Source organism: Zeus faber (genome assembly GCF_960531495.2).
Source record: "Zeus faber genome assembly, chromosome: 6".
Lineage (NCBI taxonomy): Eukaryota > Metazoa > Chordata > Actinopteri > Zeiformes > Zeidae > Zeus > Zeus faber.
Genome location: NC_137201.1, coordinates 8,532,831 through 8,550,352, shown reverse-complemented (window position 1 = coordinate 8,550,352; position 17,522 = coordinate 8,532,831). Strand labels below are relative to the sequence as shown.

General features: G+C 44.1%; 2 protein-coding genes across 2 annotated transcripts in view; both read right to left on the bottom strand.

Annotated features, from left to right (window-relative positions):
* Nucleotides 1–4,037, bottom strand: part of ttc38 (tetratricopeptide repeat domain 38) — a 31,206-nt gene extending 27,169 nt beyond the window's left edge. The window contains exons 1-3 of the mRNA XM_080002708.1: nt 3,884–4,037; nt 2,823–2,900; nt 2,657–2,738 (exon numbers count right to left, since the gene is read on the bottom strand). Coding sequence (XP_079858834.1) covers nt 2,657–2,738; nt 2,823–2,900; nt 3,884–3,913 — 190 coding nt within the window. The 5' untranslated portion in view covers nt 3,914–4,037. The remainder of the gene's footprint in view (nt 1–2,656; nt 2,739–2,822; nt 2,901–3,883) is intronic.
* Nucleotides 4,038–8,712: 4,675 nt separating this feature from the next.
* Nucleotides 8,713–17,522, bottom strand: part of mical3a (microtubule associated monooxygenase, calponin and LIM domain containing 3a) — a 104,899-nt gene continuing 96,089 nt past the window's right edge. Inside the window, exons 35-37 of the mRNA XM_080002382.1 lie at nt 15,672–15,771; nt 14,491–14,564; nt 8,713–11,239 (exon numbers count right to left, since the gene is read on the bottom strand). Coding sequence (XP_079858508.1) covers nt 11,055–11,239; nt 14,491–14,564; nt 15,672–15,771 — 359 coding nt within the window. The 3' untranslated portion in view covers nt 8,713–11,054. The remainder of the gene's footprint in view (nt 11,240–14,490; nt 14,565–15,671; nt 15,772–17,522) is intronic.

Below are 17,522 nucleotides of genomic sequence, written 5' to 3'. Positions count from 1 at the left end.
AGCCAGTGAAGATGGATGAGGGTGGGGGTGATGTGCTGCCAGGGCTTGGTGCTTGTGAGAACTCTAGCAGCAGAGTTTTGAACATACTTTGAGTTTTGAGCAGTCTTGTCCAGGGCTTTGCTTGGAACCCTGGCCAGGACTCCATTGCAGTAGTCCAGACGGGAGGTGATGAAAGTGTGGATTGGTGTTTCTGCCGCAGACTGAGACAGTGATGGGCGGAGTCGGGAGATGTTCTTGAGGTGGAAGAAGGCAGATTTGGTTTGGATTTGGTTCAGGTAGCATTAATTCAGGTAGCATTAATAATGGCCACCATGACAGGGGTGAGGGTGGGTAGGCATAGATAGAGCAGGTGGGGGCCTTGGCCTTGGTGACCAGTGTAGTAATTTGCGGCTTGTCCACGGGGGAGAAGGAGGAGAAACAGCACTGGGCTGGGCAGGTAGCTGGGGGTGCAACACCCTGTGATTAGAGTGGGCAGGTGTTTGGTGATGCTGATAGATGGTGTCCACTTTGGCCTGGAAAAACTCCTGGAACATGGAGCAGCGGTCAGAGGGGTCAAAGGGATTGAGGGGGATCAGTGGGGCGGAGCAGCCAGTTAATGGTGGAGAACAGCATTCTGTGGTGGTTTTGCTGATTGGAAATGAGGGTGGAGTAATATTGGGTCTTAGAGAGAGCTTCTTTGTATGAACTCACATGCTGTTTGAAGGCCTCAAGGTGGACAGTTAGCCCACATCTTCTGCAGAGCCTCTCCAGCTGACGGCCGCTGGCCTTCATGGTGCGGAGTTCAGAGGTTGTACCAGGGGCAGGGCGAGTGAAGGAGACAGTCCGGGGTTTTGAGGGGGGCAAGCGAACTGAGGCTGAGGGATAGGGCAGAGTTGTAATGGGTAACCAGGTCATCCACCGTAGTGTCAGGGGGATCTAGGGCCAGGTGGGTTGCGAGGGTGTTGATCAGGGATGTTGTAATCAATGACTTGAGGTTCCTGAACGTGATAGTGCATTTAATGCATTGCCTGGGCAGGGGGACAGGAACAGTGAACAGGACAGCTTGGTGGTCCGAAACAGCTAGGTCTAGGCACTGAAGATGACAGGGAGAGGTGCCAGTGGTGCACACTAGATCGAGCATGTGGCCTTTGGCGTGGTTGGACCTTGAACGTGCTGTGTAATGTTAAAACAGTCCATGACAGAAAAACCATGGCAAACGTACAGCTGGTGGAGTCCACGTGGTGTTGAAGTCGCCGTGCAGAAGGGCAGATTGGGACATGGAACAGACAGAGGTAAGCAGTTCAAACAGCTCAGACATGAAGGTGGTAGAGACTTTAGGGGGGCGATAGATGAGGACAACCTGGAGGTGTGCAGTGAGAGAGAATGCAACACATTCAAAAGAGGTGGTGTTTGGCACAGAGAGTTCTTTGACCACGATGTCTGCTCGGTGTATTACAGCCAGCCCACCACCACGACCTATGGAGCGGGGCTTCAGTACGTACACATATCCAGGGGGGTGGCTTGGTTGAGTGTAATAAAGTCCTGTTGAACTTGCCAAGTTTCTGTTCGACAGTGAACGTCAATTTTCTGATCCATGATGTCGTAAATGAGTAGTGATTTATTGCTGAGAGATCGTGCATTCTGTAGCATGAATGTTCCAGTTTAAACTATGGAAGGCGAGGCAAGCGAGTTGGGAGGAACGAGCCTGTCAACACAGGCCAGCGGCTGCAGAACAGAGTGCACATGGGATTTGTTATGATGACGATGCCTCCGCCGATTCGACATAATGGATGGAATAGTGCGATCCGAGTAAACACACTTACAGCGAGCAGCCCTGTGGACATAGTGAGGGCTTCGCAGGAGTCCAATGGATTTCATTTTGGCAAGGCAGTTAGGAGTGGAGTGGCTGATGAGATTCATGAGTTCCAATGCAGAGTATTTTAGGAGCACCATCTCAGCAACAGGTGAGCGCCGATCTCGGCTAGCGGCTCTAGCGTTGGTAGCGGCGCTAGCTAGCGGGGAGGGCTAGCAGCGAGATGACAGGGCTGAGAGCTGACAAGAAGGCAAACCATTGATCCAGTTTCAGTGGAAGAACAAAAATACTTGGCGCCTGCGCATTTTGAGAGATCTACATACAGATGGATTGAAGCCCACCCGCCCGCAAATATTTTCTCATCGGACCTCCACGAATCACATAGGTGGCCAATTTTGGTTTCAAAATGGCAAATTCCGCCGAAAGGTGACAGGTTTGCATGCCTGTATTGTAATGCACGCTGACTACAAACCACAAAAGAAGAAAAAAAGAAGAAAAAAAAAAAGACTGCTCAACTTAAAGAATTTCAGTCGATTGACGTGTTTCCCACTAATGATTCAACTCATCGACTTTCAGGGGGCAGCCCTGAAAAATACTTTGGTAAAGTATACTGACAACTTTACTAGAAGAGTCAGGCTGCTTTAGTTTACGTAAGCGATGCTATCATGGGTTAACGCCGCTGAATCCTGGAAGTTTGGGGAATAGGCTGACCCCTCAGATTAAAGACCACATTGTTTGGTGTGAATGTGTTTACTGCAAGCTTTGCTGATAGCACCATCACATGTTTGAGGTGGCGGGTGACCTCTGGCAGATATCCATTCGATTTATTGTGCTTCGGTAAACAGCACGCACGTGGGTACTTACCAAAATTGGGGTCAGCCTCCTTGATGGTAGACATACACCCTGCTATTCCTCCCAGGGTTTCGTCGTTACGCCAGGTCACATACTATTTAGGAGGGAGGTTTATAGATTGAAGTATTTGTTCCTATTCAGACACACACCACATCATGTCTAACTCATGTCACTGTACCTGTGTGAGTATGGCGTCGTATATTTTACAGGCTTCATTGCTGCTGGTGGTCAATGTGAGATGCTCGTCCCTCCACGCCTGTTATGGACAGCCAATGTCAATACCATTTCTTTAGAAAATGATAAATACAGTCCCCTAATGGCAATTACTTATGGGTTACTGAGTGATTCATTAGAAACCACTCTCTAATGCCACTTTGGATTAGATTTATAACACCATCTCCGCTGGACCTGGATTATACCTTGCACATGGGCGTTGATACTACCATTTTGGATTATAAATCTGGATTATACTTTGGATATAATTACATATTATTAAAATGAGTGGTGCTAAAATGTTGTATTCATTAATATTAGCGGTACGGTTATGACTACTGCTATTACTATTATCACTATTAGTACTAGTTATCAATAGGAGTGCCGTCATACTATAAAGGCGTGTTTTACAGTCAAACTGTAACTTGTACTGACTTTAGTGTAACTTCCAGCTGTCCCTGTTGAGCTAACTAGTTAGCATCATGCAACTCCCACTAACTTCTGCCGTAAGAGGCTTATTTCCCTCCGGTGATCAGTAAAGTGTTATTTTATTATATTAGGTCCCTATGTCCTGGTTAATGACTATAACACCACCTATACGATGTATTTTAATAAGGGGGTGCGTTATTCAAATTATTATTATTGTACTTTTAATACTTTAAGGACATTTAAGAGCGAGTACTTGAATACATTCACTTTTGGTCAATGCGGTGGTCTTTTTCCCGTCACTTTGCGTCAGGGGATTTGTACTTTTACGGAGGTAAAAGTAAATATTTCACCACTGGCACAAAAAAGGTTAAAAACCAAACAACTAAAAAAAAACTTCGAAACGAATGCGAGCCCAGGCTGTGAAGCAGTGAAGTCGAAACGCGAGTAGGTGATCTGCCCTCACACGGACGCTCCGACGCTCGTCCAACGTGTCATTTGTTTACCAAGCAAACATGTGCGAAAATGTACAATTTACACACGTAAAATCGAATGGGAAGCACAAACGTGTGCCTGGTACGATATTTTGCGACAACATACCTTGCAGTCCCTAAAACCTGAAGCGATCATTCTCAGCTCCGCTCCTCTGGACTTCACTCCGCCGGTGTTGTGCCCAAACGGGATCGTCCGCCAAAAAGTGGCGGCAGTGTCCACCTCGTCACTGAAAGGTTGTTAATGCCACCAAACGGCTTGGTTCCATCCACGAGGGTTACATTTTGAAGATAATAGCCCACCCACTCCTTTTATTTACCACACCCAGTTGTTTTTACCAGTTGAATGCATTTAAAGGGACAGCACAACTCATAAAATGCAGTTTTGCACTTCCCAAACCATAAAATACAGTTGCCATTTTGAGGTTGAATGAATGCAGCTCCTGTCATGCGACTGGAAGGTTGTTCGTGCCTCAAAGTTACTTGCTTCCATTGCTGAGGGTTTGTACTTGACGGATGACGGCGCACGGCCGCCACTCTTTGGCACGACACCTGCCAGCTCCAAGGGGAGAGAAAGGTAAACCCGGAGCAGATCCTCACAGGGACCAGGGTCGGGTCGATCGGGTCGACCCAGGCATCAGGATGTGATCCCTGGCCCCTGTGCTCAAACCCAGAGCAGGGGCTCCAGACGTGCGGTCCCTCGAGGGGTTCCAGGGGCGTCCCCCCATCATCAACCTCACCACTGCAGAATGCACAATCGTGACTGTTTTGATCATAGTTTCCCTGTCATCTCCCCAGCTATAGCGTAGACAGGTTTGAACGAAACCAGAATCTAACGGATCGAGAGCCCTTGGCCCTGTTATGAACGGTTGAGAGTTGCGGAACTAGAGGACAAATAAACAAGATAAGTAGAGTAAGTACAGCTTTCCCACACACGCAATTTTCTGAATCTTTGGCTCATTTTTTCAAAACTCTAGAAACACAAAACGCAAAAGTCTACAAAATGTCTCGCAAAAGCAAACACTGCATTCAAAGCTGTAATATTTTAATATTTTAGCGGCGGGAACTAGCACCTTGCTTTAGCGTCAGGTAAACGGTCTTACCTAAAGGTCTGGGTTTTACTTTATTTTGGACTTGAGTTCTTACTACTGTATGCCTTAAGCCGTCTCCAGACAGCTCCACTGAATAAAGCTGAAAACCTTTTTTTAACCAACTAGGTCTCAACTTGGGGGCCACCGGGGCACCCATAATAAGGCCCACCCCTTAGTATATACTATATACTGGGTCTCCGCCTCCCATACCGATCGTAGCTTATTCAGCTCTCCGCTGTCGGAAGCAAGCCCTCTAATACAGAAAGATTAAAGGAAAAGAAAGGAAAAATGATGTCGGCTGCGGACTTGAAGACATGTGCACATGACCCGCAGGGATACTCACCCAATGTGCTTCCACTGTCTCGACCAGGCACACGCGGAAGCAGCGCTGTCGGACCAGTTCTTTTGTGTTGACTGTTCTAATTTGCCACCGGCAGTCAACCGTCGCCGGGCCAACATCTTCGGCTCTCTCCCTAATCGTCTTTGTGCTGCCCAAAGGCCTACGAGCCTCTTGGGGGGCGGCGAAGAGGTGGAATCAGCTCTCCCCTCTTTAGGGCTTGTTTCGACGCCACGCACCCCGATCTTTCTTGACCTCCCTCAGCATCCATGCAAGGTGGATGCTGAGGGAGATCAGATGGACCAACTCCATCAGACCAGATGGAGTCGGCCACCCACCTGGTGTGGTGCAGCTTACATGACGAGGAGAAGAGGGAAGGAGAAGAGCCAGGTGAGGAGGCGCATGGCGCTACTCACAAACCATCCCACGGGCCTTTCCACCAGGAGCTGCTGTGCCTCCTGGAGTGAGCAACGTCCTCTTCCTTTGCTGGGGGATTTTACCAAGGAGGTGAGGTCATCTTGGGGCGGTCCCCAGAAAACGTGCTCCGCCATCCAGGCATATAACCAGTGGTCGACCCTGGACACAGACCCGGAGCTGGACTACCTGGCTATACTCCCCCTGGAGGAATCGGTAGCTGCCCACCTGTGCCCCTCCCTTGCCGCAGGCAAAGCACATCAGTGTGTTGGAGGCAGTCCGGTTGGCCCTGTTACACTTTGCACTGTGAATGAGGGGACACCACATCCTGATACATTCTGACAACACTGCGGCGATTGTTTAGATCAAACTTATTATTGAGAGGACGGCCGCAAGTGTAGGATTGGTGCATTCATGCGCTGGTCATGGAAATGATGATGATGATGGCTCATCTGAATGCATTCCCTTCCCTCCCACTGCGGTAGAAGGTGCTGGACAAACTGAGGGAGGACAGGGTGGAACTGGTTCTGGTGGCCCCTTGGTGGTTGACACAGAAATGGTTTGCAAACCTGAGGTCCCGCATCGTGGGTACGCCGTGGGTGCTTCTGCTTCGGTCGGACCTCCTGGCGTAGGCAGGGAAATCTTCTATCCCGCTCCTCACAAGTGGAAAATGGTCGCCTGGCCCTTGAGCGGGACCGGCTACTAAATAAAGGTTTACCCATTGAGGTGGAAATAAGAGCCAGAGCCCCGTCAACAAGGGCACTTTTACATATCCAGCTAGCCTTCGAGTGCTGGCGTGTTGCACGTGGAGATGACCCATTAAGCTGTAATATTGGGGTCATACTCAGTTTCCTATGTAAGGCACCCCTCGTTATGCCCATGTGTACGGTTGCTGACTCAGAAATGGTATCTGATTCTGGTGTTGAATGCCTTAACGGGACCCCCCTTTCAAACCTCTCCAGGAGGTGGGGGTTAAAAATGTTGTCGTTGAAGTCAACACTGCTGCTGGCACTTGTCCTGGCAAACACTTCTGGCCGCACTCTCCATCCACCAGTCCTGCTTAGTGTTCTCCACAGACAATCGGAGGGTGACATTGGAACCCAATCTGGCCTTTCAGCCCAAGTGTCCCTCTTGAACTACCCCACACATGTGGTGAATCTACAGTCTCAACACGACCAAGTCAGCACTGGCACAGGCTGTTTTGACAGCTGCCAGGTCTTAGCCTGCATACAGAGCTACGCTATGTAATTGAAAGTGGTTATGGTCAAGTGATACAAGCTCAGCTGTATGTGGAATCCCCACCCTCGAGCACTGTGGTGGGTCTGGTGGGGTGGTAATATAATTTACCTCTGGTCTCAATTTGAATGCTGGCTATGTTATTGTCATTATATACACACACACACACACACACACACACACATACATACATATATATATATATTATTTTTTTTTTTAAATTTGATTGGAAACGCCAAATAAGCTCTAAATTTTTCTCAAATCAGACCAGCAGTTCAAAGCTTAACAAATAATTATGTGATTTTTTAGGGGTTGGGTAACGTAAATTGATTGTGAGATAATGGATAGTTGATCAAATGTTATTGATCAACGCCAATTAAGCTTCTAATAGATTGATGACTGCTGAGATGTCAGGCTTATTGTTTGCACTTATTAATCATACCTTTAAGGGTATAAGTAAGAATTCTATTAAAAAAAATAGGCATATAGTATTGAACGCTAAATGTTACAATGTTTTGGTATGTGAATCATATTCTTTCCTTACCCTCTCTAGTTGCTTAACTTATTGTTGAAGTTATGTGGAGCCTCGGGTAATGTTTTTCTTCTGCCACATTATGGAAATTTGTTTTGACTAACTCTGAGTTTATTAATGGCAGCACAATAATTTGAATGTTGATAGTTTATTGATCTGCTGATCTATTGAATTACATCTTGTTGCATACTATGCTCGGAAACTTGGTACCAGGGTTATTACATTGATTACATGTTGTAGCCTTTATCTTGCTACGGAGCTAATCGGGTAATTTCTCTCAGGCAACGCCTCTCCATCATCAACTTGTGCAACTTTCACTTCTCTTCTTGCCTCTAATGGAGATTCACATAATTGCTTGACAGCGATAGCCCTTGTGGCTTAGCCCCGCCCAGATCTTGCTACTGAAATTCTTGAAAAGTTCAACTACGATGATTTAAACTCTTGAGTACAACAACAAGGAGGGTTTTCGTTTGGTTTGTCTGTCTGTCATCTGTTTTTTTTTTTTTTATAAAACAGTGTTTGTCTATCTTTGTACAACCGGTTGTGTTTGTGTTTCTATCTGTGGTAAACTTGTTTTTTGTTTTATTTAATTGCATGAATATGTACAGGCAAGTGTTATATGGGGCAGTGTAGCTGATCAATGAGATATAGAGAACATCTGTTTAATGTTTTGATGTCATAACCCCCCCATTTTGATCTTTCTATTTGCGTTGTTTACATTAATGTATTTGATCCCATCTCTAACCTTTTTTCCTCTACTCAAAGGCATCTTGTATTGAATTATTATAGTGGCAGAGCCACTTGGTACTGTATGTACTGAGCTGTATCTCTCCCACTAGTTTTTAATTGATTTGCTTGTTTGACATATGGTAAGTACCATTTGTCAAAAAGGAGCGATAGTTTGAGAATTAAGTAAACACAATGGTTGTGCTGAGAACAATGCAGGAATCTCATGATGGACTTATCAAGCTGACGTTGTCATGGTTAAAATATTGTTCGGTGATAACTGACATGTTTTTCTTAATGGAATCCCAGTTTAAGGTAGGCTTACTGAGTTTCATTCCTTCCATCAGTGATGACGGGAATGCAAGGACGATCACACGGTGCGACAGGACTGTTACAGCATTAAGTGTTTACCGGGAGACCAACGCGGTTAGGTCTGACTTCTGTCGACAAAAGCCACATACAAATTACACGTAAATAAGTGGTGATGAGATTGTTCCGTTTAGTACTTATCATTTTTGGATTTGTTCTTTAACCCTCTCTTGAGTTTCGAGATTTGGTACATGAGTGCTAAACAAATGTGAAAAACTGTAAAAGAACTGCATTTGTTTTATTGCCATTTCAGCATACATCCAACACCCTATGCGGCTTGAGCTACATGAAGCATTTTACATTACAAGTCATGTGTCAACATAAGAGCTTTAGAAATTAGGATTAATTTTCTTTACATATAATAACATATGATACAGTTTAGCACACATTAATAAATATCAATACAATCTGTCAAACGTATCACGCCATCTAAAAACAAGCCTCTGAAAATGTGTAACATTTCATTCACAGCTCTCACAAGTCATAAATAAAGTCCCTCACCTCAGGTTTCTATGCAAGAAAACAGCGCCCGCCCCATTTTTTATTCATTTTTTTTTAGTTTCTCAGAAAAAAGCTATTATAATCAAATGCTGAATAGATTAACTACATGTTTCCGGTGCTAAAGTTAACTGCAATTTGTTCATAGAGGTCCTTGTGTTACCTTAGCTCTGCAGGCTTTTACAAAATCAAACTGTTATGAAGAGCTGTTGTAGAAAAGCATTTCACTTAATAAAAAAAAAAGTAAAAAAAACAAAACAGAAATGTGGATTTCCAGTGGGATGCACAGATGTGTGAACACCTCAAAAACTAAAGTAAACTCACAGAGAGGAATACAATCTGAGAAAAAATAATATTAAAATGAAATGGAGAAAGGCATCTTGTTCAACGGCAAAGTTGCAAAGTATGACACTGCCATTTACGGATAGTGTTTAGACTTTTTTGTGGTTTGTTCCTTTGATATTGCAGCATATCCACACACAGACAGTCCTCCGGCGTTAGAGGAGCGATGTGGTTCACACCGACCACAGAGAAATCGGCTTCATTCATAAGAACATCAACATGTTAACAGGACTACACGGTAGGAACTTTAACCCAACCTGAAAAGATAAGAGGTTCCTCTTTCGGCAGCTAGCAGGTCTTAGCCATTGATAGCTCTACTGAGGATATTGATATGGTTAACATATCTGTTATAGTATAGGTACAATGATTGTAAACTTGGCTGTCAGTATGATGTACAGTGTACGGCATGCCAGACATGCTTCCCCCGCAAACGCTCAGTCATTACCTGTCTAGCCAGATCCATCAGTACACCGTGAGTCCATATAATCATAATTCTATTCCAGCAGTAGCTCAGGAGGTAGAGCGGGTCATCTTGTGATCAAAAGATTGCTGGTTCAGTCCCCAGCTCCTCGTGGTACTGTGCTGAAGTGTCCTTGAGTATGACACTTAACCCCCTTACTGCTCTCTTTGAGTTTGTGTGCACCTTGCACGGCTGCCACCGCCACCGATGTATGAAAAGGGTATGTGAATGTGAGGGTATGCACTGTAAAGCGCTTTGAGTCATGACTAGGAAAGCAATATAAAAGAGCACCCCATTTACCATCCCACTGCAGTCTTGTTTTTGTGACATGCAGCGGCTAATGATAAGATTGCGGCGACTAGGATAAGAGTGCAAATTGTTGAGTTCCTGGAGGAGTCGTCTTCCATTTGCTGATACCGAAGAAATAAGCAAACAACGTATAAACAAATACATGTTAAAACCATGAGGCCACTTCTTGAAGGGGAAAGGAAAAACATGGTTTCCATTAACAAGTACATGGTAGTCTCTTCAGGTCAGCTCCTAAAGATTTGGAAGTTAGTCTATGATTGGAAAGAAAGGTGGGTTGAGGAGGCGACATTGGGGAATGGAGACCTACACATAGGTGGGTGTGAGACTTCTCTCGGATATTCAAACAATCTCTTCAGCACTTGCTTAAAAGAAAAAAAGAAAAAACACCCTCAATTTCTCAAGATGTGATGTGTTCTACACATCTACTATACGACGAAAAACAATAAATCTTTACAATTCCTTTACATCAGCAGGACCAAACAACATTCTTCCCTTTCGATGACTTCAAATTGTTCAAATTGTCTTAAAACACTCTGGTTAAGCGGGCCAGTTAGAAATGGTGTAATGACTGACGCGTGGGCGTCAGATAAGAAACGAGGACAGTGGGCCTGCCTTTGAGCAGAGGCGGATGTAAACATGGAGAACCGCTCCGTCTAAAGTGTCGGCTGCAGCGGGAAGAACGATCTACACATTCACTGCTGCGGGTGTGACAGTAGGACCAAGTGCCAGGGTCCGTCTCCGTCACGGAGGGTGGGCAAACGCAATACAATACAGGCAACGGACATCCGCCACCGGTTGCCCACACAGGCCACAGCCCAGCCGAGGGTGTTCCACCAGGCAGTATCTGAGGCCTCCTCCTATTTTAGTGCAGCTTTTCGCCACTTAAGTTTCTCTCTCAGAGTACCGATTAAAACAACACTGCTCTCCCAGGGTGCGTTTCTTCAGGCCCTTTTGTCGCCCCACTCCTCACGCCCAGTTGAGGTCGAAGCCCTTGGAAAGCATGATGGCCTCCAGGTCCTTGTCCTCCTCTTTCTCCCGGAGCCGCTGCTCCTCCAGGAGGGCCACCAGCGAGTCCCGCTGCTCCACCACCTCCAGCATCTCGTTGAGGATCTGCTTCTCGTGAGCCAGTTCCTTCTCAGTCTTCAGGTGGTCTGAAACAGGCGGGAAACAGGGGGTGAGAGTGTTTGAGAAGTAAATAAGGAACACCAATATTTATGCGAAAGTAGGACTGGGCAATATGGCAGACTTTATATGCAGTGTTCATTGTAGGGCTGGGCAATATATCGATATAATGTAATTTTCGCTATATGAAACAAAATATTGTCTGGGATTTTTGTTATTGGAATATCGAGATATAGTTAAATGTTGTTTTTAAAGCTGCATTACAGTAAAGCAATGACATTTTCTAGCTGTTTTAATCAATGCCTCTACCTGCTTGGTTAGAATATCCACAATACTAATCATTGTTTTTCAAGTATTTCTTATGTGTGAATATCTCTTAAAAGCACCAATAGTCAGCCGAGTCATATCGTTATAATATCGTTATAGAGGTAGACAACATAACTACTTTGTCAGAGCAAGTAGTTGATATATTTTTTTGTTTACATTTTTTATTGTTATTTGCACAACTGTGTATTTTGTTAAGCAGGAGAGGAAAATCTGTAATTGTACTCTTTTTTTTATTCAGTCCGTTATTGTTGTTGAAAACAATTTAAGTAGCACTCTCAGAGATAAGCCTATTTTTTTTTTAATATAGGCTATTTATTTGATATAATTTGTTGTTTACATGTTGATATATTGTGCAGCTGTATATTTTCAAAGGAAGGAAACTCTGTCTTTGCATTTTAGTTTGATCACAGTCTGTTTTAAATAAAAGTGACATCTCACTTGTGGCTTTAACTTACCACTGGACATTTAGCCCATTCGTAGAAAATACCAAGATATATACAGGTAGTCCTCACTTAACGACCTACCTGTTTAACGACCATTTGCACTTACGACCAGCTCTCCGACCTGTTGGTATTGTAAGCTGCGTACAATCTCAGCGTCAAACATCTCATCGCGCATCACCCTTTCTCAGACTTGGTCTCGTTCCCGCAGTCGGTCAGTATTCACTACACTAGCGTTTGCAATCGCCACCCACCCTTACCGTGAAATAACGGTAAGGGGGTGGGTCCTCAGTTATAAACCAATTTGCTTAACCCTCTTAGGTCCCAGCTGAATTCAGAGAAGCGTTGTGATTTTGGTGTGGTCTGATATTTACCTACATATAATCAACTTAACACTCCTACTCCAAAGTGGTTGATATATCTATTTGAAGGACAATCACAGCTACATATATATTCATCAATAGTTTGGTCAGTATTATTATGCAGCTTTTAGAAAGATCTAAAAACACACACGATATAAAGTTGTTGCCGCCAGAAATATTGTCCTAGCATACAACAGGATATGTTGTCAAACTGTTTTGTCAAAACAAAAGTTGTTCATCAAGGTCGTGGGTATATAATGAAGTCAAAATGGTTGATCAAACCTGATGTCTAAATAGGTAAAAACAAGGTTTTATCACAACTGTTCACAACTTAATTTAAGTTGACCCAAGGTGTGAGAGGAGCCATTAGCTAATGACTTGAAAATTCATGACCCCCTGGTGGGGGCCATTAGCGGGGTCAATCTGCAGCACGCTGGGCCATCTCACTGTCTGACTGTCAGACAAAGAAATGAGGCTGTAGGCTAGTGGGAGTGGGGAGAGTGAGCAATGCAAGAAATGTAAGAAATGTTTTTAGTTTTGAAAGATTTATTGAAAACGTCACACAAACCATATACAAAAACTCCAAAAAATGGTTTTAGCTGATAGGTGAGAAGAGCAACACAAGTACCAACAATCACATTCATGTCAAATTAAAATTTGAATGAATGAACAAAATATATATATAGAGGAGTAGGAGCATGCGGTCTTGGCCTGCTAGCTTATTTAGGTGCATGACGATTTTCTGTGGCAGCTTGTAGAGGTGCTCTCATACTGTTAAAACAAAACAAAAAAAAAGTTTAAGGAAATGTGATATTTACATCATCCGATATATCTCTACAGACTACATACATCACACCTAGCAGGGGAATGCCACATATTACATACAGCTCACCAGCTTATGGACTGTACACCACACACACACACACACACACACACACACACACACACACAATGTACAATATCTCAGTAAGCGGTCAACTTTCAATTATAACGTGCTGTACAATGCTAAGCTTGCTTAGCAAAAGAGAAATCGCATCTCTTTACCTTGTAACTACCGCCGGTAACGCCAGTAACGTTACCTAACTTGACATTGTTATCATCGTGGCAAAAATTTCCATGAAACGGTGTCTACTACTCATCCACCTAGCACTCTGGCTAGCTAACGTTAGCATTAGTGATGGATGTACAAGACGCAGAAATCATTTCAACGTTAGCTTGTGCTCGTAAAAAAAATTGTTACTTACTCATCGTCAGGTATTAGGTCCTCAACTGGGTCAATTACGTAATCAAAATGCAGTCTTTCTTCCTCTGAATCTTTCTCTGTATCAGGACATGATGATTTATCGAATCCGTCCACACGTCGCACTGGCGCGTGGCTGTGTCACAGCAGGGCGCGCGTCATTAGGCAAAGCAGCATCAGGTCTGAATGGAAGGCTGTGGATCCGTAGCCGCGAATCCATTGACATGATAAATAGGTGTTGGTTTGGAAGGACAGACAGAGAGAAGCAATGCCAGGTCTAACTTAATGCCATATCCAACCTAATTTAATAAATATCATATTATTCTAAATCGGAAAGTCGCAATTCTAAGGTTTATGGCTCGTATGATAAAATCACGGGGAGGTAGAGAGAGATTGATAAACCAAAGTCACTTTTTTTTTTACCAGCGATCGCGCGGACACGATTATCGACCTGAGAGGGTTAACGACCTGGTCGTAGGAACGGAACTCGGTCGTTAAGTGAGGAATAGCTGTAGTGTGTATCGCCATTTAGCCTAAAAATAGCGAAAAATCAATTTTGGTCTGTATTGCCCAGCATTGTCATTGGCAATTATATGGTGTTAATATAAAATAAATGACAATTTATCCTTATAATCAAAATCCCACACAAGAGAATCATACATTGAAGAGCAAAGTTTTATATTACACCACTGCGAGAACTCTTGTTTTTCACACCTCTTAGATTTTTCGAAAACCTCCTATTGTTGACATTTTTAAGTCAGGCGATTCAATACAACTGACACAAAAAGGACAAAAGAAAAAGAATGGACTTTTTGCCTCAGCCCTGTGTGAAGGGGAGAACAAGACAGACGGCAGGTTTAAGAGGGAGAAAACAAAGTGGGCCGTAGTCAAGAAGCCTTTCCACCACTTACCTTCCACAGCCATCCGTTCCCTGAGGTCCTGCTGCAGCCGACTCTGTCGATCCTCCAACTCCAGCTCTCTGGCACTTCAGGGGCAACGGAGGAGGGCGCGTCAGACCAGGGCGCACTTTCATTTGCTCATAAGAGACGTTTAATACTTCTTGTTTTGCAGTGAATTTAATTATCGCTACATTACATTCATTTAGATAGAGCAGAACGTGCCGCAATAAAGACGAGGAAGAATTTATTCACGGAGAAGAATTTATTTCTGAATTTTCGCAATCTGAAAGCCTACACTAAATAACTTGCTACGGAATCGTAAAGCAATAACGCACAGGGACGAGGAGGGGGTCTTAATTGTAATTTGGAGTATAACTCATGTTATGTAATGGGTACGAGCTGAAGTGAAATGCCTTCAGCAGCACTGAAGTGGCCATTACAACAGCAAAAAGCTCCCTCAAGTGGCCAGTGTACCCAGCTCTGCCTGGTGTGCGTCTATTAAGTCCAACACATGAATAAAAAAATGAAGCGCGGAGTCATAGATCAACAACTTCTTACCTCTTAAAGACAAGAGCTGGGATAAGTAAGTAACCCTGCTTTATGGGCGATTTTCATCGGTTTGCCAAACTAAATTGAGCTGGTGTTTTAACAACTCGTTTAACAATCATGCTTTAACGTCTGGCATGCACCGTTACCATGACGGCCGACGAGATTGCAATTTTATAAGCGGTTGCCCACACAGAATTGTTTCTGACCACGGCTGAAAGGAAAGCAGCTGCATAAATCAGCCTTATTCCTTCAAAAGGTACATTGGAAGTGGTGGTTCAATTCTGCATGGGACAATTGCAATAAGATGTCAATAGAGCTGCAACTAACGATTATTTTCGTTATCGATTAACCTGTCTCGATTAATCGATCTGTTTTTTTGTCCATAAAATGTCAGAAAATGCTGAAAAATGTAATTCAGTTTCTGAAAGCCCAAGGCGACGTCCTCAAATGTCTTGTTTTGGCCACGACCCCAAGATATTCAGTTTACGGCCATACAGGACTAATAAAACCAGAAAATATTCACATTTAAGAAGCTGTAATCAGAGAATTCCGAAATTTCCTTCTTGAAAAATGACTGAAACCGGCTGAACCGCATCTAGATACAATCTTGACACGAGGTCTAAGGGGTTCTTTGGTGAACTTACAATATCATGAGTTCCGACTCGTAGCGCACCAGGGCGTTTTTCTCCTGCACCAGTTTGAACCACTCCTGCATCAGCTTGGGATCGTCCTTTTTGCCCATGCCTGGAGGAGAGGAGCAAAGAGCAGAGTGGTCAGTCCGGAAAACAAGAGCACCGAGAAGAGGTGACAATCACGTGAACGCAGACAGGGACAGACACTGACTGACACGGACAGCACAATGCAATGACAGCCAAGCCGGGATGTCCTCGCTGAGGCATGGTGAGGTGGGAGGATGGGAACGGGACACCAAAGAGGTCAGCTCAGTGCCAGAAGATGGCGTGGAGATATAGACAGCACTTCTTTGGCGATTGTACACACACACACACACACACACACACACACACACAAAGACACCCAGACCCAGTTCGGACATTGTGTCAGACTAAGGTGACTGTAACAGAAGCAATGCATGCAAGGCTCTCTTTGTCAGATCTGTTCTCTTTTCAGAGTGGTCGGTCGGTAACGTAAGCGTCAGGACGGTAGGCAGGCCGAACTATGCGAAAGAACGCCGGCCAAGGACATATGGTAATCCCTCATCCCCCACCAGCCCCTACGTTTTGATGCACCAGCAGAAATAAAATACTGTCAGATCTTATTTATGTGGAGACGTTTGAGAAGGGTTGCAAAGAAAATCCATGAATTATTCGCTGCGGTTTAGCGGCACATATTCAATTATGAGGTCAAATATTAATGGGATGACTTAAAAGTTCACACTTCCTCTGTGAAGACTACCTGGGGAGAAAGCTTGGTCGCCCCTGTCGGCAACATGCATGCAACTGATGTGCGGTCGTCACAAGAGGCGGCATCACTCAAGAGACATTTCCCGATGTTGGGCCAGCTACGACGGAGGCCGGTCCGCATGGCATGCACACAACAAGACCTATCGCCTTCTTTTTCTCCTCCCCTGCGGCATTTACTTTATCTGACTGCAGCATATGGAGGCAAGCAATAGCAATGGAACACCGGAAGGCAAATCTTGATGAGGCATGACATACTTAGCTGGGAACGAGGCGGCTCTTTCGAAATTGAAAGGAAAAACATCGTACACACATAAATGGCATGGTTGTGGTCTCGGGGGCGGGCCTTTTCTAATTAACAGACAAGGGACAGAGAGAAAAAAAAAAAAAAAAAGACAGAGCGAGAGAGGAGAGCGCCTCGCACAAAAGGAACAACGCAAAGTTGTTCAAGCGATTATTCCGGGGTTTTTCCGATTTCCCTATCATTCTTTCTCAGCGCTTTCAACCACCAACTCCTCAGCCCCGAAAATTCAAAGGACAACAGATGGGCCAGAGCACACACATACATACATACACACGAAAAACGAGGCTATCCTTGAAAAAAAAAAAAGAGACAACAAAAACACGTCACACACAACAAAAAAACAACAGGCTTTTAGGATGCTCAGGTGGATTTTCCAATGACAGGCGTTAAGACATAGGAAAAATCCAAATGATCCACCTAATTTTTCACTTTTGTTTTGCACTAGAGGAGAACTACATGTACAATATTTACATGCGGGTTCTCACTTTTCTTGGCTTCTTTTTTTTTTTTTTTAAAGGCACAACCATCCTGGAGGTTTGTCATTAATTAGATGTTCACAGATTCATTATTATTATAATTATTATTTATAATACATTTTGTAGATTGTTTAAAAAAAAAAAAGAATAAAAAAAAATCTCACCTCAAATGTCTCTGAAGAAGTACAACATGCCAAACAACTGAAAACTTTTGAAAAACTCAAATTGAGCCTAGAGATGTGCACGGGACTACAATCTTCCTCACTTTGTGTTAGTCGCACATCAAACAGATTACAT